Raw genomic sequence first — 27,514 nt, 5'->3', positions numbered from 1 at the left:
TGTTATAGAAACAAGCCAAGGAACATCATTAGAATCAGTTAAGTGATGGTCTGTGAATGTCACAAACAGAATCCCTCGTCAATTTAGGCATGTTCAAAATTGGCCCCTCTGAACGTAGGAGTTGAAGTGATAAATTCCACCAACACAAAATTTCAGCAAATGTCTGGCAGTCTATGTGTTAATGTGAAAACCTTATTAATTTGAAAGGAGAACGGATTTAGGAAGATCTCTTTAACTTCAGCAAAGCAGTGATTGGTCATTCGTAGGTCTTTCATTGATAGGGTACATACAAATGACGTGGATGGCCAGGCCCCGTAAAGCTCTGCAGCAATACTTGCTCACACTCAGCTGACAGATTGGGAGAAATTTGATCTCTGTTTGTTGTCTGCTGAATAGATATTTGTCTCTCTGGGAAACATGGAGTTCTCAGCTTTCCCCGAGTTCCTGTTTATGGCATTTGACAAATTCACTGTGCTGGCCGTGTTCTGCACAGTCTTTGCTCTGGTCTTTGATTTCATGAAGAGACGGAAGAACTGTCAGAACTACCCTCCCGGACCCTGGGGTTTGCCTTTTATTGGGAACATTCTTCAGGTAGACTTGAACAACCCTCACCTGTCGTTTGCAAAGGTAAAGTACAAGTATTGAAATAACAGGGAGTGAATGGAAATGGCTGAAGGTGAGGGGCCCAATTTCGTCGATCATTTTTAACCCTCTCAGTTTCTCTTTCCTTCTGTTATTGAGTTGCTTTTTTCACCTGTCTTTCTCCATTTAAGTACTTTTACTTGTGTCTAACTTTCCTTCCATCTGTTCTTTTGCTCCAATTTTTCTTTACTCATTTGACATTTTATTTCTTACTTTTTAAGGTCCTTCTTTCTTTAATGGAGTCAAGGATAACTTATGTGTTCAGAGTAGTCCTTTTCCATGTTTAGACTGAGTGAAGAACTAAATAATGAAAGAGAGCGGTCCCATTCCATAGACCACCTTTCACCACCCCCACCTTGATTTCTCTTCCCTCTATTTGTTCTTTTTCAGGGTTGCTTTTTCTTCTGTCTTCTTCTATTGTATATTGTTTGTCTCCTTTTACTTCACTTACTCTTATGTTATCCTATTTATTGACTATTTCTTCTCTCCGTATTCTTTAATCGGATCAAGTATAACTTTTGTTTTCAATATACTCTTGTTCTGAATTTAAATTGAATTACAGTCACAGTATTTATAATGAACATAGGGCTGGATTTTATGCTCCATTGGAAGGCAGGTTTTCTGGTGGAGGGGGGCAGGAGAATCGGCGTGGATTCGTCCAAGATGGAACCTAACGCCGTAATGCCGGTTTCCGATTTTCTTGGACATGGGGATATCGCTGCTCTCCGACTGACTCTATCTGACATGAGTCTCAATTGGCGAACACAGAAATGAGGGAGACTGGTCTCACTTATGTAGTCCGTCATCTGCTTTCATTACACTATGAATATCCTATCATTGGAATGGCTGCGTCAACCGAGCGTCTCTACACTTTTGAGCAAGCAGATTGCAGCAAGCTATTTGGAACTGTGCAATATACCTTGGGTGAGCGTGGGAGATCATTGACCCTCTTCCTGCAGTGGACCCAGTTACAATGGGTAAACCTGTGGCTACTAACCTCCTCTGCAATCTCTGTCCAGACTGGCTTGGTCAGGCAGGAGGACCTCTTCTTGCACTGAGGCTTCACCTTGGTGCCACCACCTTTCAACAGCTGGGGATCCAAAGGCATGTGAAGGCCACCCGAAACCAACTTAAATCCAAACCTCTCAGTGAATCACAACTATATTAGAATTATCTGTTCAGCAATTAAAATGGCAGTCCCATCATGTCAGGGAAGCTTAGCCATCTTGGAGCTTTCCCACCATTAACTAGACCCAGAAGCGGTGTCACGATGATGAATTTCCAGGCAGTTGTGTCTGACTCTATTCTCCAGCCGCCCCCATCTCACCTTTCCTGCTCTAAACCACCTCAGTAAATCTAGCGCATTATGTCTGATCTGTATATTAACTCCATCGACCCACAACCCTTAATACCCTTGCCAACCAATAGTTTATCAATCTCAGTTTTGAAGTTTTCAATTGACCCCCCACAGCCTCAACAGCTTTTTGGAGTTTCACGTATTGCTTTGTATCATTTAATGATCAGTGTTATCAATATGGGCACTACACTCCCAAATCCCAGTCATTGGTTTTGGTCAGGAAGCTCTGGAAACCCATCACTACATTTATGAGTCTCTGATTCAAGCTACTGAGAAAGTTGCCTGTCAGGTTTCCAGTTAACCAATATGGAGAGCACACTCTCTCCCCAGAGGGAACCGTCCCACTTATCTAAGTCAAGAGTTCAGCTGCATATTGGCAGAGCTCAGTGTGCACAGGAGCACTGTTAGAGTTTAACCAGTTGAAACCATGACTGATGGTTGAAAGTTCCATCACCAGATATATCATCTTCGACTGCCTCCATGAGAGTCTAAATAATTCCAGAAGACTTGGAACAGCTATAAAAGTTTATATTCAAAGTTATGGCACAGTTACCAAAGCAACCTCTGCTTTAATTCTGCTTTGAGCTGTCCTACCCTGATAGGAACACAAGAAGGTAAGAAATAGGAACAGCAGTCGGTCATTTGGCCCTTTGAGCCTGCTCCACCATTCAATATTTTAACATAGGTCTTTAAGGTGGAGATACTTTGGGTACAAGTCAGGCATATTCCCATAAGGAGGGAAGGTAGGGTGTCCAAAGCTAGAGTTCCCTGATGATAACTGAGGTAGAGGATAAAATAAAACAGAAAAAGCAGGTTGATGACAAATGTCAGATACAGATTAAGTCAGAAACCCAGGAAAACACACAAAGTGCGGGGGTGGGGTGGAGGTGGGGGAGAAATTTGAAAAGGATATGAGAAGGGCAAAGACAGTATGTTTAAAAAAAGAAGAAAGACTTGCATTTAGATAGCACCTTTCAAGACTTCAGGGCGTCCCGAAGTGTTTTACAGCCAATTAAGTACTTTTGAAGTGAACTCACTGTTGCAATGTAGGAAATGCGGCAGCCGATTTGTACACAGCAAGCTCCCACAAACAGCAATGTTATAATGACCAGATAATCTATTTCTGTGATGTTGATTGAGAGATAAATATTGTCCAGGACACTGGGGATAACTCTTCAGAATAGTGCCATGAGATATTTTACATCCGCCTGAGTGGGCAGGCAGGGTTCTTTCATCTAAAATATGGCAGCTCTGACAGTGCAGCACTCCCTCAGTACTGCACTGGGTGTCAGCCAAGATTATTGCGCTCACACGCTGGAGTAAGACTTGAAGCCACAGCCGTCTGACTCAGAGGTGAGAGTGCAACCAACTGAGTCAAGGCAACAATGTGGGAAAAAATATGCGGGTAACATAAAAAGTAACTTAAAAATCTTTTATGAACATATACAAAGGATAACGTTAGTTAAACTTAATGTCACATCAGAGGAGAGGGTTATACAGATACCGGATAGGATAAAAACAGAAAGGAGGTGCAAAGTAGGTTGACATTACTCAAAGTTAACAAGTTACCCAGTGCAGATGGGATGCACCATCAGTCGTTGAGGGAAGCAGGGGTGGAGATCAAAGACGCTCTGACCACAATCTTTCAACCTTCCTTCGATATGACCGGAGAACTGAAACAGCTCTTATCAAAGACACAAATGACCCCCTGTGTGACTGTGACAAATGTAAACTATCCTGCTCATTCATCTCCACCATGTTTTCAGTCTTTGACACGGTTGACCACACCATCCTCCTCCAATACCACTCCACCATCGTCCAGCTGGGTGGGTCTGTGCTCACCTGCTTCCATTCTAATCTATCTCATCGTAGCCAGAGAATCACCTGCCATGGCTTCTCTTCCTGCTCCCATACTGTTCTCTCTGGGGAAATGAGGAGGAAGTTTTCACACTGAGGCTTGTTAAGATCTGGAATGGACTACCGGAAAGAGTCATGGAGTCGGATTCCATAGGAACTTTCAAAAGGCAATTGGACATTTATCTGAAGGAGGACTAATTTGCAGAGTTATGGGGAAAAAGCTGGGTTATGGGATTCAACTTAACAGTTCTTTCAAAGAGCCTGTATAGGTACGATGGACTGAATGGCCTCAATGTGTACAGTAACATTCCATAATTCTATAACTAAACCTGTTAATATTAACTGGGAGGAATGGGAACAGTGTGAGTGTGCATTGAGAACAGTGTGGGGGAACGAGTGGATAAGAACAGTAATTGGATGTGAGGATTTTGATGTGCGATTAACCACTGCCTCTTCATAGTGACACAAATCACAGCACACCAACCTTGTGCTGTTTGCTCATTTCAATAATGGTGGTTTACAGCCAAGTGCTCAGCACGCAGCTGAGTGGCTGCACACCTCAGAAATGGGCCCAACTTAACTCCACTTAAAATTAGCCTGCAGTTCTTAAAGGGGAGAAGCATTCTGGCTGCAGCAGGTGCTGGATGTGACTGATGAAGAGTTTGAGTAGAAAGAGGAGTGGAAATCGCGCAACAGATCAGAAAGCGTGTCCCACGATTTTCCATAGCAGTGGAGGCCTGAGTGCAAGAGATGGACAGGAGGAGAGAGGTCCTCTTCCCTTGGGGTCAGGAGGGTCTCCAGCCAGACACTGTGAAGGCAGTGGGAACAGATAGGCATCGCTGTGATTGTCAGCAGTCTAGATCCAAGGGCCTGGATACAGCACCACAAAAAGTTCAATGACCTCATGTGAGCAGTGAAGGTCAGTAAATGCCATGTCCTTACAAATGAACCACTAGCTTCACACACACTGTTCCACAAGAGTTGCACAGGAGTTCTGTTGCAGCGGACTCAGGTGAGCCCTTCATTGGGGTAGCGTACAGAAGAAGGCTGATGGTCACACGCACAGAAATACTTGGTGCATTGGCAGGCCTGCCAGAAAGCCTGATGCCACTCCGAAGAAGCATGGAGGAGTCCAGCTCCAACTCTGCACAGGGTTTAGCACAGAGCTTGAAGCCCGTCATTGCCAGTGTGTAAGTGGTGGCCATGAGTGCTGCAGTGGAAGCTCAGACAGAGGTCATGAGATCTTAGCTTGGTGCCATGCAAGCTGAAACTACTGCTATCCTGGCTGCACATACCTGTGACAATGGGACATGTCGGGTGTCACAGCAGTCCAGCAATCTCTGCTCCAGCAGATTATTAGGAATGTTGAAGGGCCATCCCAGGGGAGTGACAGTGCCTCCGTGCTCAGTGAGCCTGCTGTCCTGTCTTAGGATGACAGTATTTCTGCTCCCACCACTGCCACTCTACCAATGCCCTTACTGTTTCCTTCCAGCCAGTCAGCACAGACTGCTGCTGCCCTGCCAAGGTGGTGCAGTCCCAAGCCGGGCCTTCCAGGCCCAGAGCTACGTGAGGGTGTCCTGCATGGTCATCTGCAGTCTCCCTCAGTGGAAGTCAGTAGCCTTCCACTTGCCATACAGCAGCCATTTGGAAAAGGCAAAGGCACCCAGTAGAGAGGCAGTAAGGGAAAGCACAGGGTGATTAGTTGACTTTTGGATGGAATATTGGATAGCTTGTTGGATAAAGTTGGTTTGGAATGGTTATTTATAGTGCCTTTAACTCTAGCATTGCATTCAAGACACTGTGATGGGCAGTGACAGGGATGGTAAGGTGTGTGTGACTGTTTTAAAATGGGGATTTGGGATCGTGTTCAATGGTACCGGAGTCGAATGATGCGCTCACAGACAGCCTGGCTGGAAAGGGGATATATCGGGTGCCTCCTCCCTTCCTCCTGCTCCTCTTCCACCTCTTCCTCCTCTTCCTGCTCCTGAGCTGCTCACCAGATGTCTGGTGGCAAGGGCTGTCCCTCATGATGGCCAGAGTGTGGGGTAGACCACCACGAAGTGGAACACCTGTTCTAGTGAGTACTGGAGGGCTTCTCCAGAGTGGTCCAGGCAGCGGAACCCCAGTGTTTCAGTATCCCAGTGGTCTGCTCCATGATGGTTCATGTGGCTGCATGGCTGTCATTGTACATCGGCTGACCAGATGTGGTTGGGTTGTGGAGTGGAGTCATGAGCCAGGTATAAAGCCCTTCTCGCCCAGCAGCTACTCTCTGGTTTGACGTGGTTGCTCCAATACTGAGAGAATGGCGGCTTGGTGCAGAAAGCATCAGGAATTCAGCAGCATGATGTGCTGAACATGGTCACACACCAACTGCACATTCAGGGAGTGGAACCCTTTGAGGTTATGATCTATCTCAGCACTTAAACGCGACATCCACAAAGCCACCTGTGTGCAGTCAATGGCACCCTGCACCATGGAGAAACCGGCTATCCTGGCAAAGCCATTTGCTCGCTCTGCCTGATCTCTCTGGTCAGAGAGAACACAATGAATTCCCTTCTCCTGGCACAAAGAGCCTCTATCACCCCTCTGTTGCAGCAGTTGCCAGTGAACTGGGAGATGTTACAGATGTCCCTTGCTCCAGCCTGGAAGGATCCCGGTGAGGAAATTCATGGCTACGGTTATTTCCACAGCCACTGGCAGTGCCGTCCTTGCCCTGCTCTGATGTTGCAGCTCCAGTTGCAAGAGGTGGCAGAGTTCTGTGAGCTCCTCCTTTGTAAAGCACAGATGATGCACACACAGCTCTTGGCTTAATGGAGTTAGAATGATAGGATCATAGAATCACAGCACAAAAGGAGGCCCGTCATTTCCATGTTGGCTCTATACAAGAGTAACTCAGCTAGTCCCACTCTCCCGCCCTTTCCCCATAGCCCTACAATTTGTTCTCTTTAATTGTTTATCCAATTTCCTTTTAAAAGCCACAATTGAATCTGCTGTAAGAGAAATGCACCCTGAAGACCCTGGGTGGATAAGGCTTCCTGCTAAGAACCCCTCTACCCCTCCTTCCCCTCCCTCTGCGAGCAGCTTCTCTTCTCCTTTGCTGTCTCTGTCAATCTCCCTCTCACGGTGCAGCCCAAAGGATTGCAACTAGAGCCCAGAAATGGGAGCAAGTGGTCTGACCAGAATATTTGAAGTCACAACCAAGGCCTTCCCCAGGTGTAGCATCATTCTCTGTCAACTTCCCAAACTTTAACCAAACCTTCAAACCACCAAGCACTTCCTCAAACTCAAACAGAGCCAGTAGAAATTAACCAGCGATTAACCTGCAAGTTGTTGATAATCCTTTGAAATATTGCTGGTGTTTTGGGTGGGGGGGGGAGGGGGCGGGTTGGGGATTCCTCCATGTTGCTGAACCCATGTTCAAGAGGGATGTCGTGCAGGCTCCCACTTGCCAAGAATCAGACACATTAATTTCATCACATGAACATTGATTTTTAAACTGTTACTGGAGTAAAGGAAGAACTTGTTTCCAAAAAAACACCAGACCCTTGACTAGAAGGACATTTGAATAGTAACAGAGAGTACTTGGAAAGGACAAAGGGGCCACTTCCTGCTCCAACTTAATCCACAATGGCCCTTTGATTACCAGAAGTTGAAGGTGGATGATCTAGCATTCCAGGTTAACTGCTAAGATATTCGAATACACAAACAGACGTGGTCAGACCAGTTTAGTCACATGACTAACTGGTTGTTGGAGTTTTTTTTAATTTGAACTTGCCACAGAGTTTTAAAACTCAGAAAGCTATTTGCTCCTGGACTGGAAAAGACCTCTTGTGACTGGCTTGCTGCTGCCTTTCTCCTACCTGCTCATATCTTTCTCACGGAACTGAAGTGCACTGAAGACAAGGGAACACCAAGAGAGGAAAAGTCTCCTATAGTGGACAATGTTTAAGAAGAATACTGAGTCCCAACGAAGAGCTAGACCACCTACAATCAAGGACTCTACGGCGAGCTTGAACCACAGTAACAAACCCCCTTGAGAGATCGCCTCAAACATTTTCACTTTATTTTTCTCCTGCTCTTTTCTGTCCCTATTTGCGAGTGTATATTGTGTGTGCATGCTCGCGTGGGTGCGTCATATATCCAAAGGCTTTCAGCGAATTAGAGTTTAAGTTTTAATAAATTTCACTTTTCTTTTTTAAACCGGAGAAAACCTGGTGTGCTGGATTCTTTACCTCATGATTGGAAAGCGGTGAACAACGATTCACCAATGGGGAGCTCAAACATGGTGTGTTTAAAATTAAACCCTGTTACAGTAAGACCAGGTGAAGGCTGAGAGGGACTCCTAGACACCTTTCACACCTGGTCACAACAGGGGCATTAGCTGGAGCAGCGAGGTCGAATATGGCAGAGCTGGTGTCAATTCAAGTTATATGCTGACTGGTATCATGATATGCCTACTCTGTGCATGCTACTAACGCCTGCGCTAACACCCTGACCAAGATGGGATTCAGCGCAGGCCGTGCTGGGAGTGCGCCAACAGCTCAAACATCATTTTGGTACCAAAACAGCACCCGTATCACCAAAATTATGGGCACTAAAGAGCCCAATTTTGTGGCCTGTGAGTCAGAACCAGAAAGGGCACCAGAATAAACTCGGTGAGTCAAGGGTGAACTAAAGGAAGGGGTAAAGAGTGTCAATGTGAGCTTGGGGGGAAGGGGAGAAATAGAGTGCTTCTGTAAACGGATGCAGGAGTGATGACGAATGCTTCTGTGTCACCGTGACAACCATAAATCAACATAACAAAAAATTTAGCAGCACTGATACAACAGCCCAAAATTTCTCCAGAAGAAATGAGGGGAAAACCCCACAATCTTCTGCTCTATAAATGACATAAATTACTGCAGGATTAGTATGAATGGGTGGTTGTTGGTCAGCACAGACTCGGTGGGCCGAAGGGCCTGTTTCAGTGCTGTATCAATACAATAAGAATCCAGCCCGACCCTTACCATCACATGCAATGACACATGGGCTGGAATGTCAAACTCCCTGGAGCCCAGCATTAACTGGGAGAGGGGTGTCGAACAGTTCCATACTGGGTTACTAGATGTGATGTGTCTGATTGGAATCATTCCAAACTGCACTATCTCTGATCACTATTGTATCCGAGCAAAGAAATTGAAGCCACAATAATGGGATCATGCTATTCCCCATTTAATTCCTTTCTTTATTGTTAAGCTGTGGAAGAAATACGGCAATGTGGTCAGTGTACAGTTTGGATGGACAAACATGGTGATACTGAACGGCTACGAAACACTAAAAGAGGCTCTGGTGAAGAAATCAGAAGATTTTGCTGATCGGCCACACTTTCCAACATATGAAGATTTGATAAAGCGCATAGGAGCAGGTAACTATGTACCAGGCTTCAGAGACAGCCTCAGGAACCAGGGGCAGTGGGATATGATATGGACTGACTGGCTCCTTCTGTGGCTTTAATTCTATGATTCTGATTCACATTGGTTGTTTCTGCTGATAATCCACACGCCATCATCCTCTGAGCCTGCAGGAGATTCTGTCAAGACCGAGGGAAAATGGTCCTTGGTGTGTCCAGGGGAGCCGGTCCTCAGTGTGTCCAGAGGAACCAGCGTCAATACGGTCCAGAGGAACTGACATCAGCACAATTCAGGGGAACCAGCGTCTGCAATCCAGGGGGAACTGGCATCAGTGCGGTGCAGGGGGATTGGTGACAGTGTGCCCTTGAGATTGAAATAAGAGATAGGAAGGGATTGTTCCCATTAACAGCGGTATACCGCAGAGCGCCTAATAGTAGAAAGGAAGTGGAGAAGAAAATACAAAAACATACATGTGAAAATGACTAAAGGACATGGAATAATCATGGGAGATTTTAAGTGCCCAGAATTCAACTGGTAAGAAGTGGTAGTGAGAGGGATACAGGGAATGGAGTTATAAAACAACGTGTGCAGGATTCCTATCTCACCCAGTACATACAAAGCCCAACAATAGAGGGGACATGCGACACGATGGATAAATAAGGAATTAAGGGCAAAATTGAAACTAAAGACAAAGCCACACACTAAGTGCTAAATTTTACAGTTTCCCCCGCCCCACCCGACCCGACATCGGGAGTCGTGGAAATTGATTGGGGATGGGGGGTGCGAGTTGGAAAATGCCTCCGGGAGAAGCCCATCACAGACTTCGACACCGGGAAGGGCCAGCCACGTATCGATGGCGGCAACGAGGCCCGTGACGGCCCCCACCGCTGCTTGACGATGAGGACTCGTAGTGGCACTCCCCACCCCCCGCCACTCAGCAATGGGAGCCCAATTTCAATATGCAACCTATTGTAAATACCTGAATTAATGACAATCGCGCTCCCACTTGGCAGTTAACTATCAGTCGCCATAAACTGGTGCATTCTCCATGGCAACGCCTCTACCAGAGTCCCACTGCCAGCCAATCAGAACTCTCTTCTCATACAGTATAAATTTGTTGCTTTCCCTTACATTGGTATTCTTGAGAATTGTCTTGATGAGTGCAAGGGGAGGTGGATGAGTGATCCTCTCCACCCTTGCACAGTCTTATGATCTTTTGCCACTGAAAATCCAGTCGGCAGCCCATTCCTGATCATTTAAACAGGAAAGTGAAAGGAAATTCTGGGACTGCATGAATATTGAGTTCAATTTTAACAAGAAACAAAGCTATGTAGGAGCTTTTGTATTTAACTTCTGCCACATTTTGGTAAACGTAACCAGGTCCCAGCAATCTCAGACATATCTCAATGAATAAGATAAATAAATCACTGTTTCTGTTGTAACCCTCGAGGTATTGCCTTAGCAAAATACGGCCCTTGGTGGAGAGAGCAGAGAAAGTTTTCACTTTCGACACTGAGAAACTTTGGGCTCGGGAAGAAATCTCTGGAGATGCGAATTGTGGAAGAGGCTGGATTTTTAAACAAAGCTTTTGAAGATGAAAGAGGTGAGCAGATTCTAAGGTCTTATCTCGATTTCAGACCATGGTAGGTGATTTTACCCTTCAGTGCACCCTCTGTGCTGCAGTCTCCGGACTGTTTGATAGAATGAAAATTGGGTGAGGGTTAGAGCTTTGGAGCTTTTCCCGTTTTGCTCTTAATGGGAATTTCATAGAACATTCGGAACTGTTTGCGATGGGGTCATTTCAATTCAAACCAACTCCTGTGTAATTTTCCAGAATTCTCTCCATTGTTTGACAGAAAAGAAATACCCCCAAGGAAGCTTGGAGCCAGAGGGGGTCGGCCAGTCTCCTCAGATCGGAGGGTCTGTAAAGGAGCTGCCGGCAACCTGCTAGCACCTGAGGTAAGGTTTCCCATTGTCATCTAAATTGCAGCCGGGCTCCGTTACAGGCCTGGAGGCCACCTGGCAGCTGTTTCTGATGATATCCCAGAATCTAACAACAACAACTTGTATTTATATAGCCTCTCAAATGTTATAAAATGTCCCAAAGTGCTTCACAGGTGTGTAGTCAGACAAAAACTGACAGCCAGTGAAATAAGGAGATTTTAGGACTGGTGGCCAAATGCTTGGTCAATGATGGAAGAATTTAGGAGTATTTCAGAGGAGGAGAATGGGTGAGGCAATGAGGTATGTGAGTGAATTCCAGAGTTTAGGGCCGAGGTGGCTGAATGTACGGCCACCAATGGTGGGGTGGAGGAAGTGAGGGATGCAGAAGGAGCCAGTGTTGGAGGAACACAGAGTTCTTAGAGGGCTATAGTGCTAGAAAAAGTTCCAGAGTTAGTGAGAGGAAAGGCCACAGATGGATGGATTTGAACATGAGTTCGATTTATAAAATTGAGGTGTTGTTGGACTGGGAGCTGGTGTAGGTCAGTGAGTAACAGGACTAATGGGTGAATAGAACTTAGGATATGGGCAGTTGAGTTGTGAATGAGCTGAAGTTAATGGTGGGGGAGGGGAGCGGTGGTGGAACATGGGAGGCTGGCCAGGAGAGTATTTGAATAGTAGAATTTGCAAAGCTGAGAATCCTGTTTGCTTTGTTCACAGTTGTTTTGCAATAAATAGAAATGGAGATCCTGGCTGTCCCATAAAGGGGAAGGAGTGGCTTGATTTGAATCCACCAGAATGGAGGGATTTAGATCCGCAATGAACATCCAGCCTTCAGTCAGCTGCTAAATCCCTCACTGCAATCTGTTCGTGGAAGAGTTTCAAAATATGCATTCGTACTAAGATCATCTCTCTGAAAAATATCATCATTTGTTATTTTTTACACAGGACTTCCTTTTGATCCACATTTCATTATTAACTGTGCGACCTCAAATATTATCTGTTCCATTACCTTTGGAGAACGTTTTGAATATCAAGATAAAAAATTCCTTGGATTTTTACATATACTTGAAGAAAGTTTTGTTTTGGAAGGAGCATTTTGGGGTCAGGTAAGGCAATTCATTGGATAATTAATGCAGCAGAAAGTGTGGGTCTTGTAGGGTTCTGGATATCAGAGTAAATCTCAAATGAAATAAAGACAAAGCTGGGTTACATTCTTCAACTGTGTAAGAGAAAGGTTCAATAAAATACTGGGATGATCTGGAGCTAAAGCGATGAGTGATCGGAATTAACTCGAACTGAGATGATGAGTGATTTTCCCTCGCTTTGTAGAATTGCATGTGGCCATGCTTCCTGTCTTCTTTCCTGACTTTCATTTTCAAGAAAAGTTTTTCATCAATTTTTTGGCTCCACCATCTCCGCTCTTGGACTTCTTGCAGTTTCCACAGGCTCTGATTATCTTTCATTACCTCAGCAAAGTGACCAATCTTCATACATGAGCATAGACAGTATAACATAGATTATCCTGGGTGTGGATACCTGTGTTTACAACCTCTTTCACCACACTTCCAGCCGTGAATGGACCAATGAGAATTTCAGTCCTGGGTATCTCTGGTGGTTGAATTGGAGATAAACACAATGTCGATGAAGGTATTTCTCAGGGTACTGATGAGGATATAAGGCGGATTGTTGAAGCAATTGGGCACTTAGGAAAAAGTCTCATCAGCTCCCGCAATTGCCAAATACACAGTTGTACTTTTTGCCTGGAAATACTCATCTGGTTGTATTCCTGCTCCTGCTGATTGTCCACCTTCTCAGGATGTTCCACATTTATGTCTGGCTGAACGGCAAAGTTGAGGAGCATACAGCAGGCTTCATCTGTCTACACACCTGAAGCAGTACTTTAACATTGCTCTGGTATGTTTGATGATGATCTGATAGATGAATGCAGCTGATTGTACCCTGTGCTCAGCAGGTTTATGCTGCTGTCCTAGAATATTCATAAGCTGAGGATCCAGAGGTCAGCCTTGGTCTCCGTGGGAGATAACTTTGCCGTTTTCCAACTGCAGACACAGAAGATCTCAGTCACCTGTTTGATATGTCTATAGCCTTCAGATTGTCCAACTCTACCAGTGCTCTCCTTGCCGGCCTCCCACCTTGCACCCTCTGTAAACTTGAGGTGATTCAAAACTCTGCTGTCATTGTCCGAACGCACACCGTCCAGTTCACTCATCACCCCTGGGATCGCTCATCTACATTGGGTCCCAGTCGGCAAGGCCTCGATTTTAAAATTCTCATCCTTGTTTTCTACTTGTTCCACCTACTCGCCCCTCTCTATCTCTGTAACCTCCTCTAACCCTCCAACCCTCTGAAATCTCAGCGCTCCCCCAATTGTTACCTCTTGTGCATTTCAATCGCAGCACCATTAGCAGCCGTGCCTTCAGCTGCCCAGGCCGTAAGTTCTGGAATTCCCTCCCTAATCTCTACTCCTCTCTCCTCCTTTAAGACCCTTCTTAAAACTTACTACTTTGAGCATTTCGTCACCTGCACTAATATAATGTTTTCCTTAGAGCAGAGAAGGCTGAGGGGGGACATGATTGAGGTATACAAAATTATGAGGGGCATTGATAGGTTCGGTAAGAAGAAACATTTTCCCTTAGTGGGGGGGGGTCAATAACCAGGGGGCAGAGATTTAAGGTAAGGGGCAGGAAGTTTAGAGGGGATTTGAGGGAAACAAACTTCACTCAGAGGGTGGTTGTAATCTGGAACACACTGCCTGATGAGATGGTACAGGCAGGAACCCTCACAACATTTAAGATGTATTTAGAAGAGCACTTGAAATGCATAGCGTACAAGGCTACGGGACAAGTGCTGGAAAATGGGAATGGAATGGTTAAGGTGCTTGATGGCTGGCACAGACATGATGGGCTGAAGGGCCTGTTTCTGTGCTGCATAACTGTGACTCGATACGACTCGGTGACTAGATTTGTGTTATATTTATATCTACTTTTTCACTGCAGTTAGAAAATATTAAAATATTTCCCTAATCACAGTAATGGCAGTAAAACCAAACCAACACTGGGTTCTGAAAGGAATGTGTTTGTGAAGAAACTCATTGAAACACATTGAGGATTAACAGAGATAGAGACTGATCTCGTTGATATTATTGATTATTATTTACTGAGAAACCAGATTTAGATACCGGGGAAATAATTGCTCTTTGTGTTGGTTTCATTGTAAATATAACGCAACAAATTTTTGTGTTCACTATTTTCATCAAAATCAGAAAAGTCTTGTAAAAGAATGTATCTAATTTCAAACCCTGTGTTTTTTGCAGCTTGTGAACACATTCCCATTTATTCGTCACCTCCCGGGCCCACACAATAAGATATTTGAAAATCAAGAGAAAGTCATTGACTTTTTCCAGGAAATAGTCTCGGAGCATAAAAAATTATGGGATCCAAATGAGCCGAGGGACGTCATTGATGCTTTCTTGGCAGAGCAGGAGAAGGTATGTGATGGATATTGGAGTATTTTACACAGTGTTTACAGAAGTGCTTTAAATTCACATTCCATTGTGCTCGGTAATGGGTGTTGCCTTCTTCGCAGAGAAGGAGAAGGTAATTGGAGCATATTAAAGCCAGTATCCTTTACATGTGTTGTTAGGCCACCCCGTCCCTGTTTTGAAGATATTTTCTGCTCTCCTCTGATCCCTTTTGACAGCCAGTTGTCATTCTCCACCCAAGTGTTCATCTGGTCTCTGCCGATTGGTGCTTTTGAACTAGCTATTGGAAGCCACATGGAATCAAACTTTCAAAAGGGAATTGGATATTGAAAAATTGCAGAGCTTTGTGGAAAGAGCAGGAGTGTGAGACTAACTCGTTAGCTCTTTCAAAGAGACAGCACCAGTATAATGGAATGTGCCTCCTTCAATGTTGTAAGATTCTGTGATTCTCTTACAACCTGTGGTGACTCCCTTGACAGCACATTTAAAAAACCAGCACGGCCCCTCATCCACAATCCTCCCCCCACAAACACGTGGAGGGGGTGGGCTGTCTGTCACCGGCAATGGTGTCAGCTGTCTGTGCACAGGCTCTGGCACCATTTATAAAGGACAGCCAGCCTTACCGGCTAATTTGAATTTTTAAAGTGAATCACCACCACAAAATTTACAAAATAATTTGTCACGCCCCTTTCCAACTGCCCAATAATAATTACATTAGGCATTTGCCATTTCCCCGCCCTTATCTTTGAATTCTGACCTTCCCCCCACAGACTATAAAGTGTTGAAAGACCCCCCCTTCCCACCATCTCCTACACTGAAGATGCTTATTTGATCCTGCTCCCCCAACAGAGAAAAACTTAGATCCTCCTCCCTCCCCACCAGTGTCTCACCTGCTTTCCCCAGCCGGTCCCTCCCAGGTGTCAGCCTCCGTGGCAGGCCTCAGCTGGAACCATGCTCTGGCCCACCCCGCCACAGAGCCCAATGTTGAGAGCTCAATAAAATCCAGCCCCTAGTTGTTATGATCTGGAAGGCACTACCTGAATGGACGGTGGAAGCAGATTCAGTGATAAGTTTGAAAAGGGAATTGGATCAAGACTTGAAGGGAAAATCATTGCAGAGCAATGGAGAAAGAGTGGGGGCTTTGAACTAATTGGGTAATTCAACAAAGAGCTGGCACAGGCACGATGGGTCAAATGGTTTATTTCTGTGCTGTTTCATTTTATAATTCTATATGTTATCAATGATATTTTTAACTGCTTTTTAGATGAAGCACGTCCCCAAGACAAGTTTCTTGGAATCCAATTTGATGGGGACGGTTTCTGACCTCTTTGCAGCTGGTACAGAGACCACCTCCACCACCCTGCGCTGGGCCCTGCTCTTCATGATGCTACATCCAGATCTGCAGTGTAAGTATAAATAGACCTCAAACAGCTGGCAGGGTCATAGATACAGTTCTCCACTGTGGGAGAGGGGAGAAAGGAGATGATACTGTGAACTGAGATGGAGGAGTGGGGAAGGAGAGCACCCCAGTATTAAATGAGGGAGGGAAGAGAAGAGCGTTTGTGCGTTTGGAAGTAGTGTAACAATTAGTCATTTTCTGCCGACAGCACTGACTGAAATGATCCCATGATCAGTAAGGCAGGTTTTGAATCCTCCCTTTGCTATTCACTAAAACAGATTATTTGGTATTTATCTCATTGATGCTTGTGCGACATTGTTGTGCACAAACTGGCTGCTATATTTCCTGAATTACAACAGTGAATACACATGATAAATTACTTAATTGTTGGATCATGAGATTTAGAAAGGTTCTAAATAAATATAATTTCTTTCTTTTGCCTGATACTCAAAATTTGTCCTTTTGCTTCTGCAGCTAAAGTCCATGAAGAGATTGACAGAGTAGTTGGGAAGGAGAGAAAGCCAATGTTGGAAGACCGTGAGGAAATGCCGTACACTAATGCTGTTATCCATGAAACCCAACGCTTAGGAAATATTGTCCCAATTTCACTTCCTCATCAAACATACAGAGATACGGAGGTCATGGGATACACAATCCCGAAGGTACATTCTGGAATGAATCTTGGATATACAGCTTCCTCCTCCACACCCAAAACCTGTCCCTCTCTGAAAGCACAAATACTTCCCAGTTATAATGGTTGATTTTCTTCAGGGTCATTCACTGCTGTACTGAGCCCTTAATAACAGGAAATATGAAGATTCTGAGTTAGCAGAACTGCTCCCTATTGTTTGAAGAGTTGAACTTCTCTAAAACAGAGACCTTTGGAGTAGATGTGTATCTCCTGACACGAGAGTCTCAGTTGTTTTTATTGATAATGAGTTGATTTCCCATGGCATTCTCAGAGACTGCAGGGAACAGGTAGATGTGATGATGAGAGGAGACCTTGGTGTATGGCGGGGGATCTGTAAAGACTTCTGCATCGAATGAGCTGGAAACATATATCTGTGTGGCCAGAAGACTAAGGTACCAGCATTCTGTCTTGATCTCATGGACGTGGTTTGAATGCCATCTGTCCATGACAGGGGAGACAAGCATCTGGGGATTATGATTCTCAACACAGAGGGATCAATATCTTCCTCCCAGAATGAAAGTAATGTGGGTTCTCCTGATAGCTCTAATGGCCTATTACAAATAGATTCTTGGTAATGTGTCTCTTTTTAAATAACTTATAGGGAACAATGATCATTCCGAATCTTTCCTCCGCATTGTTTGATGAGAACATTTGGTCGACTCCACATCAGTTTAATCCGGGTCACTTCCTCAACTCAGAGGGGAAGTTTGTGAAACCGGAAGCCTTCATCCCATTCTCTGCAGGTAATGTAGAATTAAAGGAATCATTAAATATACTGAAATATACAGCTGTGGATTAGTAATGGATGTCTGGCCACATCTCTATGTCAGGGTGGGGATCTCAACCTCCTCCTCAACCTCAAAAAGGATGTGTAAAATTTCATAAATTAAGATCTAAATGTAACTCCTCTCTCAAGGCCACTTATAGTGAACCCTGTTTCTAAAAAGTTAATTTTATATTCTTCTTCTTCTTTGGCCTCCTTGTCTCGGGAGACAATGGGTAAGCACCTGGAGGTGGTCAGTGGTGTGTGGAGCAGCACCTGGAGTGGCTATAAAGGCCAATTCTAGAGCGACAGACTCTTCCACAGGTGCTGCAGATAAAATTGGTTGTCAGGGCTGTTTCGCAGTTGGCTCTCCCCTTGCGCTTCTGTCTTTTATCCTGCCAACTGCTTAGTCTCTTCGACTCGCCACACTTTAGCCCCACTTTTTTGGCTGCCCGCCAGCTCTGGTGATCGCTGGCAACTGACTCCCACGACTTGTGATCAATGTCACAGGACTTCATGTCGCGTTTTCAGACATCTTTAAAGTGGAGACATGGACGGCCGGTGGGTCTGATACCAGTGGCGAGCTCGCTGTACAATGTGTCCTTGGGGATCCTGCCATCTTCCATGCAGCTCACAAGGCCAAGCCATCTCAAGCGCCACTGGCTCAGTAGGGTGTATAAGCTAGCGATGTTGGCGGCCTTGAGGACTTCTGTGTTGGAGATACAGTCCTGCCACCTGATGCCAAGGATTCTCCAGAGGCAGCGAAGATGGAATGAATTGAGACATCGCTCTTGGCTGACATACGTTGTCCAGGCCTCGCTGCCATAGAGCAAGGTACTGAGGACACAGGCTTGATACACGGATATTGATTAAACAAAATGAAGTATAACATTTGCTCGAGTTTGAAAAAGGTTGGAAGTGACTGTGATTCTGAGAGATGCAATGGGATGGAGCCAGAGTGAGATTAGGAATTTAAGACTGTGAAAGAACCAGTTGCTGTTCAATCAGTGTGACCCTGCAGTGACCTTCCAGCCTCTCTCCTGCGGGCACTAACTAATCTTGTTCTCACCCTGTAGGTCGTCGTGTGTGCCTGGGGGAGCAGCTGGCAAAGGCCGAACTCTTCCTGTTCTTCACGTCCATGTTCCAACATTTCACATTCCTTCTCCCAGAAAATGAGCCCAGACCAAGCTATACAGAAGCCAAATATGGAATTACCCTGAGTCCACTTCCTTATCGACTGTGTGTTAAACTCAGATAAGGTGCATGGGGCATGTCCAGGAGCAATGAGCAGAGGTACACCTTCTCCACTTGTTACGACTAACCGCTCCTGTCAAAGCCCCCAATCAAAATTTACGATTCTGATTGTGGTGGGAGAGACGCACTGATAATTCAATGCTGTTGCTCCACAGATCACCGAACATATCATTTAAAACTTTCCAAAATAAAGAAAGACCCAACTAAATTGGACCATCTATTAACCCGTGAATGAGGCTAACCAAACCAGGTGTCTTTAAATCAATAAATTAATTCTTTAATTAGAAGAACTAAATTCTTGAACACTGTGAAGATGTAAACAACATTTGAAATAGAAAAAATTAGATTCCTTGCAAACTTACAGTCCAATGTTGTTCGAAGTCTTCACAGGATGTTCCTCGAAGTCCTCACAGAATGTTGCTTTCCTTCTCCAGTGAATTTCAACAATTAACGACTTGCAAACACTTTCAACAGAAGCAATCTGACTTTAGAGTTTTTGAAGGATAAAAGATTGTCACAGTCTAACTTCCCTTTCTTCAACTTCAATTACCAGAGATCTCTGTATTGGCTTGATGTTTTTCGAATTTTGAGAGATAATAATTAAACAGACTAAATTCCTATTCCTTCAGTTTAAATGGTTGAGTGCACTTTTTTTCAGGTGTGCTCATCACAACTGTGTCCTCTGTATCTGTCAGTGTGTGTGTTCTGTTCGCACAAACTGTCTTCCTAACAGCCGGTTCAAAACTGAATTGTAACAAATGTATCGTGTCAGGCTCACTCCTAGTGGCTGTTTCTATGGTAAATAGAATGCACCCTTTGAATCGCAGTCTCCAAATGGTTGTTTCTAAGGCAACAAAAATGCACCTTTCTATATCTCCTAAGGCTTGCCGGATCTAAAAGCAATACTGATCCCTTGCAAGCCTGAAAGGCAAACCGCATATTCCGAAAAAAAACTCCAGGACCATGACACATCCGCCCCAGCGGAATGAAACGCCATTTCTGTAATGCATTTCATTACAACGGGTTTTTAAAAAAAGACAAATTGAAAAAATGCTAACCTTTTTTTCCACGCATTTTACAGGTATACTCATTTCTTTAAAAAAAAAAATGTTTAGACTACAGCAACAAGTTCCACCAGAACATTTCAGCTTTAGATTTTCAAAAGGTTGTTCCAATTAACCCATTTTAAATTTACAAGCATAGGGGTCTTCCGATTGTTTCGTGTTTTCGTTCCAAGTGTCCCTATTATCTATCTCCTCAGCGAGATGAGCTGCACAGCTAGGGGCACTGACCACTACTGGGTTCACTATTCTCCGAGAAGTGTCTTGAGTACCCCTTAACCTATGTGGCATCACTTGATACTGGAAAACCCTGTCCGGTGTAACAGAAGCTGATTTTTTTCTTACCCTGGGGTGTCAAAGGAATTTGATGGTAGCCTTCCAACACATCTGTCTCTTTAAGACACATTGTGTTGCCCACTCTGTCCTTAAGTTCTTTATATGAGAATTTGGTTAGGAGTCTGCCTTCTTTACCACAGTGACTTTTCTAGAGTCTATGCAAGTTTGGACTATGCCACCAGGTTTAGTCATCAAGACCATCTGCGCACTCCAGTTGTCCTGACTAGGTTCAACTAAGCTGCCCTTCAGCATGCATTGTACCTCTGCTTCCACTTGGGCCTGTTTGGCTGGACCTAAGCAACAAGGATGTCCTTTTAAAGGAATGGCTCTCCCTATACCTACATCATGTGTAGCTAAGGTTGTACATCCTGGCTTATCCCTACAAACTTTTTGAAACACTGTGAAAACCCTGGTTAGGACTTCACGCTGTTTCACCTCTGGGTGTAAAAGCCTACTGTTTAATTTTCTTAGCCATTCTCCATTTGTTGATTGGATAGTTGAAGGATCAATCTGAGAATTTCCTCGGCCTACTTCTGCCTCATCCTCACTATCCCTTTCCTTCTCCATAGTCCCGATTACCTGACATACCTGTACTGGTTCATCGACCTCCCTGCGGTCATATGGTTCGAGCAAATTAATGTGACATAAATGGTTCTTCATCCAGTGATCAGGGGTGTCAATCAAGTCATCTACCTTGCCCACTCTTTTGATCACTCTGTATGTACGACTGAACCGTGCTTTCACTGGTTATCCCTGTGATGGTAACAACATTAATACCTCATCCCCTGGTTTTATGGTAGGTTGTGGTTTTCCCACCGTTTGACAAGTGTGGCATGCCCTACAAAATTATCTCACATCCTTTGCAAGACCTGGTCAGTAATAATGTTTGCTTATGTGTGATTTGGTCTTCCGAATTCCCCTTTGTCCTGAAAAAGGAATGTCGTGTGCTAACCTTAATCCTTGGCGATATTTAGGTGGTACCACCATCTGTTCAACAACTGTCTAGTCTTCGTCAGCAGGTCTATGAGGTGGTCTCCATTTCCTCCTCAAAACCCCGTTTGCCATATAGTAGCCTTCCGGAAATCCTTTCATCTCAGCTTCTCTCAGAGCCGTCTGTGCTATTTGGTAGACCGCTGGATCAGCTTGCTGTGCTGCAATGATAGATGATTTGTTAAACATCTCATTTGGATTATCTAAATCCCCAAATAAGGTTTCAGATGCCTGATTATCTATTTGTCGTTCCCCTTTTACTTCCGACAATGGATCCTGTTTAGCCCTTGCTCGGGTGACTACACACGCAGGAAATATTCTCAGAGCTTGCTCCTGTAATTGCTCCGTTTCCTTAATTTCACATGGTCCCTCTGTAACCATAGGAGTAACTGATAAATCAATTCTTTGAAGTAGATCAATTCCCTTTACTGGTAAACTGTGCACAACACCTGCTGTTACTACCCCAGATATTAAGTCATTCTCTAGGCATACTTAATACAAAGGTACGGGTATACACACCCCGCCAATTCCATTACCTAAAACTTTAGCGTTCAAGGCGGTTTCTGGAGAAAACTTCATATCTTTCCCCAGCAAGAGTGTTTGGATCGCTCCTGTATCCCTGAGTATAATGATAGGTTTTCCTGCCTCACTTACGGGATACGGAGTTACTCTCCCCTTTGACAAAAAATCATTATAACTCTCAGGTATTTTATTCTTAACCTCTGCACTCCTCTTAGTTTTAGTATCTGGTTTCACATTCACAGCTGTTGTTAAAGCGATAGCCTGGTCTGCTATATTCTGAGTCTTTTCCTCTGCACTAACTTTGCGGACCCCAACAAGTCCTATGGGTTTACCTCGCAATTTCCAGCACTCTGAACGAAGATGACCTGTTTTGTGGCAATGATGACACTTCGGCTTGCACACCTCACTTCTACCCTCAGCACCTTCCTTTCTGGCCTCAGGAGGTGATCCTGGGGCAATCCCAGCTGTTCCTTCTTGTTCCCAGCTACTTGCCTTCCTTTTACTCTCCCACTTTCTATCCTTCTCGGGTTTATGGGGGTGACGGACAAAATAAGTTGGCTTATTCACAAGCTCAAATTCATCAGCAATCTCTGCTGCTTGCCTAGCTTTCAAAACTCTCAGGCTATCTATACGCGTTCTCACGACTGAAGGAATGGGGTTTTTAAACTCTAAGAGAATCAATTCTCAAAGGTTCTCATTTGTGGTTTCTATCTTTAATGCCCCTATCCAACCGTCAAAATTCATTTGCTTCACCCTCTCAAGTTCTCAATATGTCGGCCCAGTCAATCCCCGTAAGTTCCTAAAATTCTGACGGTAAGCTTCAGGGACTAACTCATATGCAGAGAATAGCTTTTTTTTGCCATCTCATAATCTGCAGAAGCCTCTTCAGAAAGCAGACTTCATGAGCTCTGCCTACCAGCCTGCCCTATATGAGCAATGTCTAGCTTTCTTTCACCATTTCATCTGTTTGGCTATTTTTTCAAAACATATGAGAAATGCCTCTACGTCCCTTTCCTCGAACCTTTGAAGAGCCTATATAAGTTTAAACAACTTCTCACTGGGTCCTAATCTAAATTCAGATTCTTCCGGACCCGAATTTTCCCTGGATTTAAGACTACCCCTTTGTCTTAGTTCCATCTCTTTTAGCCTAAATTCCCTCTCTTCTCTTTCACTGTCTGAAGTTCAAGTTTTCTTATTGCTATTGCTTTTTCTTTTTCCTGTTGAAGCTCCAGTTTTTTCATTTCTAACTGAATCCTAGCCAATTCCACTGCATCACTCTCGGACCTACTACATTCACGTCTTTCCTATTCGCTTTCTTGTTCCTCGTATTGCCCTTCATCTGTATTACCATCATCATCATCTTCTACCAATTCCAGATGTTCGGCTATTATGTCAATTAACTCTGCTTTTTTGGCACCTAATTTCAATACCAACCCCAATTTTGCTGCCAATTCTTTGAATTTGTGCTGAGTTAAAATTATCAAGTCACTCAGAGAAACATTCTGCTTTCCCAAAAACTCTGCTGCAACCATTAATGCCATAACAATGGTATAGACTGTACCTTGTTGTACAAGGGAACTGAAAGAAAAACCAGAAATGCTGGAAATACTCAGCAGGTCTGGCAGCATCTGTGGAGAGAGAAGCAGAGTTGCAGGTCACTGACCCTTCTTCAGAACTGGCAAATATTACAAATGTAAAAGGTTATAAACAAGTAAAGTGGGGGTGGGGCAAGAGATAACAAAGGAGAACGTGTAGATAGGACGAGGTGACAGAATAACTGACCAGAAGGTCATGGAGCAAAGATATGTTAATGGTGTGTTGAAAGACAAAGCATTAGTACAGAAAGGGTGTTAACGGACTGCCTTTTACATTTCTAATATTTGCCAGTTCTGAAGAATGGTCACCGACCTGAAATGTTAGCTCTGCTTCTCTCTCCACAGATGCTGCCAGACCTGCTGAGTATTTCCAGCATTTCTTGTTTTTATTTCAGATTTCCAGCATCCGCAGTATTTTGCTTTTAATGTACAAGAGACCTGGTTCTTTTAATTTCTTTGTAATTGGTGTCAGATTTAGATTCTAACAATCAAGTTTCCAATTGATAAGATCCCAGACTCGAGAGCAATTAATATGCCAATCGCAAGACCCCAATTTAAATATGTTATCCCAGAGACGAGTAATTTACTCTAATTCCAAATGTGAGCCCTCCAGATTAGTCTGATTCTGATCCCAGATGTGAGCCACCGAATTAAGATATGATTCAAATCCAGAAACCCAATTAATATGTGATTCAAATCTTGAGTGAGCCCCCAATTAATATGTTATGACTGACTGCTCCTGTCAAAGCCCCAATCAAAATATCCAATTCTGATTGCGGTGGGAGAGATGCACAGATAATTCAATCCCGTCGCTCCACATATCACCGAACATATCATTTAAAACTTTCCAAATTAAAGAAAGGCCCTACCAAATTGTACCATCTAATAACCCCTGAATGAGGCTAACCAAACCAGGTGTCTTTAGATCAGCAACTTAACTCTTTAATTAGAAGAATCAAATTCTGAACACTATGAAGATATAAACAACATTTAAAATAGAAACAATTAGAGTCCTTGCAAATTACCATCCAATATTGCTTGAAGTCCTCACAGGATGTTGCTTGAAGTCTTCACAGGATGTTTCTCGAAGTCCTCACAGAATGTTGCTTTCCTTCTCCAGCGAATTTTAACAATTAACGACTTGCAAACACTATCAACAGAAGCAATCTGACTTTAGAGTTTTTGAAGGATAAAATATTGTCACAGTCTAACTTCCCTTTCTTCAATTTCAATTACCAGACATCTCTGTCTTGGCTTGATGTTTTTTTTAGAATTTTGAGAGATAATAATTAAACAAACTAAATTCCTATTCCTTCAGTTTAAATGGTTGAGTGCTCTTTTTCAGGTGTGCTCATCACAACTGTGTCCTCTGTATCTGTCAGTGTGTGTGTTCTGTTAGCACAAACTGTCTTCCTAACAGCCGGTTCAAAACTGAATTGTAACAAATGTATCGTATTAGGATCACTCCCAGTGGCTGTTTCTATGGTAACAATTACTCTATTCCCCATTATAAATTTCCTGACTCGACCTGTAATGGACCCACATTTGTCTTCGCAAAACATTTCCTTTTTCCGTACCTATCAAAGCTTTTACAGTCCATTTTTATATTATTTGCTAGTTTACATTCATATTCTGCACAACATTTCAGCTGATCAAACAAACTGCAAGTTGACAATGGCCCTGGCATGGGCAGCTCATGCAAATAATTCATTTCAGATGCTTGGAGGGTATAGTCCCTATCAATTAGTCTATGGGCAAAATCCCAAAGTTACCTTCTGTGTTGTGCGATAGTCCTCCTGCGCTAGAATTAGTTCAATTTTCTTCTGCACATTTTACTGCTTTACTTGCAGAGAAAAGAGCTTTCATCAGGGCTGAGGTCACAGAGAATATTCAGAGAGCTCTGATGCATTGTATAAGACCATCTGAGACAGAATTTAATACAGAAGATTTGGTATATTATAAAAGAGAGGGTCATGGAGAATGAAAAGACTCTGTTAAGGTAATAAGTAATGATGGTACTTGGTACTTAACAAACATGGTCATCAAACTGTTAAAGTTCATTCCTCATAATTAATTAGAATTAGTTATAAAATCTCAGACTCTGAGCAGCTGAAAGGTAAATGAGGCATTTTGTGCCTCAATTGCTCGCTTGTTTTGTGATGAGGGTCCTGAGGAACAGAATACAGATGATCAAGGGCTGAATAGTGATAAGGTGAGAGATCATGACACACAGGACAGAGCTATCACATCCAAAGGTCAATTGCCCAGAGTGGGTATCCAGGTGACAAATATTCCAGAGGGGTCTAAGGATGGGAGGGAAGCAACAATTGTGGGATGTGCAGGAAAAGCTACTGGCAAGTTTAAATATTAGTTGAATGTTCAGGATGAAGGCCAAGATGTGAGGTCCATGGACTGGCAGAATGGGGTGAAAGAGTGGAGAGTAAGAAAGTGCATTACAATTACTGATAGTGGATCAGAAAGTGAATCTTCTGTCAGAAAATGATCACATACTGGAGAAAGAGACTACGGCAGTGCAAGAGGACAATCTCGCAGTATTAGTCCCGACAGCCATAAAACTGCCAGTTAAGGTTATAGCTTGAATTGATTACACAGTGAAATATAGGTTACAGAACAGCCTCAGAACAGAGCAGTGGCGCAGTGGTTAACACCACAGCCTCACAGCTCCAGCAACCTGGGTTCAGTCCTGGGTACAGCCTGTGTGGAGTTTGCAAGTTCTCCCTGTGATCGTGTGGGTGTCCGTCAGGTGCTCTGGTCTCCTCACACAGCCAAAAACTTGCAGGTTGATAGGTAAATTGGCCATTGTAAATTGCCCCTAGTGTAGGTAGGTGGTAGGAGAATTGTGGGGATGTGGTATGGGATTAATGTAGGATTAGTATAAATGGATGGCTGATGCTCAGCATGGATTCAGTGGGCCGAAGGGCTGTTTCAGTGCTGTATCACTCTATGAGAACTGGAAACTGACGTTCTCATGATTGTGAAGTTTTGGTGACTGCCAATAAACTTGAGGATAAACTAATAAGAGAGGGAAAACAAATGGAATTGGATAGTTGGAGAGAGTTTGGAGTTTATTCTGAGGTGCCACATAAGAGGCAATCAGCTTTGTCACACAGATGGATTTGTCCTGAAATAGTCCTTGCAAATGGGACTTATAAGGCTAAAGCGAGGCTAGTTGTGAGGGGTTTTGAAGAATGACTTGGTGATACAGATGTTAGAGTGGACTCTCCCACAGCTGAAAAGTAGTCTTGAAACTTTTAGCTCTTTTGGCTGCATATTCATTTGAGATGTAGGTCAAATAACATAAAAGCTGCATTTCTGCATGGTGATGTGGGCCAGGGTTATACCATGGGCAGATGGGATCCGGCTGCTAACTGAAAAGTCGATGGCGAACCCACTTCTGCCTCGACTGGGGATCCAATCCATATTTTGTGGGTCACGAGGCTTCAATTGGTGTGAGGCGGGACTTCCATCCGCTTGAAGTAGGAAGTGCTGCCTAATAGAGCTGCCAGCCAATCAGCGGGCTGGCGGCTCTTAGTCCCAGCAGCGCCACCGGGAGCGGTGGCCACTGCTGGGACTACAGCCCAACGTCAAGAAAAGATGTCGGGGAGCCTGGAGCAAAGGTAAGTTTTGGTTGCCTCACCAAGGGGTAATTGGTCTGGCCCTGGCAAGGCAAGGGTGGTCAATTGGGGGGAAAGGGGGCATGTTGGGTGTTGGGGGTGGTTGGAGTAGCGGGAGCGGCCCTCCACTGGGCACACGGTGCCAGATCATGAGGGCCCCCCGGGAAGTTCGAGAGCTGCTTGGTTTTGTCACGCGGCTTCTCATTCACAGCCACAGGTAAAATCCCTATGGAGGCAGGTGAAGGCCTTTAGGTGGCCACTTAGGGGCCTTAATTGGACTGGGGCGGGCAGGCCTTTTTTGGCCCCCCCCACCCCCCCAGCCCTGTGTAAAGTGGCAGAGGAGGCAGGAGTGGGTTGAGAAGGGCCCCCGGAGCCTCATGCTCCATTTTATCCCCCCCCCCCACCCACCACCATCCCGCTCATTGGGGTGGCATAAAATTCCAGCCATAGTTTCAGAGAAGTGTTTCTGAAACCGCCCTTAGAGGCAGCAGATGCAGAAAGAAAACTAGGGAAACTAAACAAATACTTCGATGACTTGAATGATGCTTCCAGGGTGTGGTATTTCTCAGTGAGATC

General features: G+C 44.3%; 1 protein-coding gene across 1 annotated transcript; it reads left to right on the top strand.

Moving 5' to 3' along the window:
* The first annotated feature begins 301 nt into the window (after positions 1 to 301).
* LOC137346587 (cytochrome P450 2D15-like) lies at positions 302 to 19,428 on the top strand. The gene is made up of 9 exons (XM_068010107.1): positions 302 to 627; positions 9,092 to 9,260; positions 10,697 to 10,849; positions 12,136 to 12,296; positions 14,525 to 14,698; positions 15,957 to 16,098; positions 16,566 to 16,753; positions 17,384 to 17,525; positions 18,622 to 19,428. The coding sequence occupies exons 1-9, from the start codon at positions 418 to 420 to the stop codon at positions 18,801 to 18,803; spliced, it is 1,521 nt and encodes a 506-aa protein (XP_067866208.1). The 5' UTR covers positions 302 to 417; the 3' UTR covers positions 18,804 to 19,428.
* The last annotated feature ends 8,086 nt before the right edge of the window (positions 19,429 to 27,514 follow it).

Source organism: Heterodontus francisci, chromosome 30 (genome assembly GCF_036365525.1).
Source record: "Heterodontus francisci isolate sHetFra1 chromosome 30, sHetFra1.hap1, whole genome shotgun sequence".
NCBI lineage: Eukaryota > Metazoa > Chordata > Chondrichthyes > Heterodontiformes > Heterodontidae > Heterodontus > Heterodontus francisci.
This window is presented reverse-complemented; position numbering and strand designations above follow the sequence as displayed.

Coding starts and splice junctions, on each gene's coding strand:
- LOC137346587 (XM_068010107.1), top strand. CDS start 418: ATGGAGTTCTCAGCTTTCCCCGAGTTCCTGTTTATGGCATTTGACAAA. Junction 10,850..12,135: donor AGCTTTTGAAGATGAAAGAG/GTGAGCAGATTC, acceptor TTTTTTACACAG/GACTTCCTTTTGATCCACAT. Junction 16,099..16,565: donor GCTACATCCAGATCTGCAGT/GTAAGTATAAAT, acceptor TTGCTTCTGCAG/CTAAAGTCCATGAAGAGATT.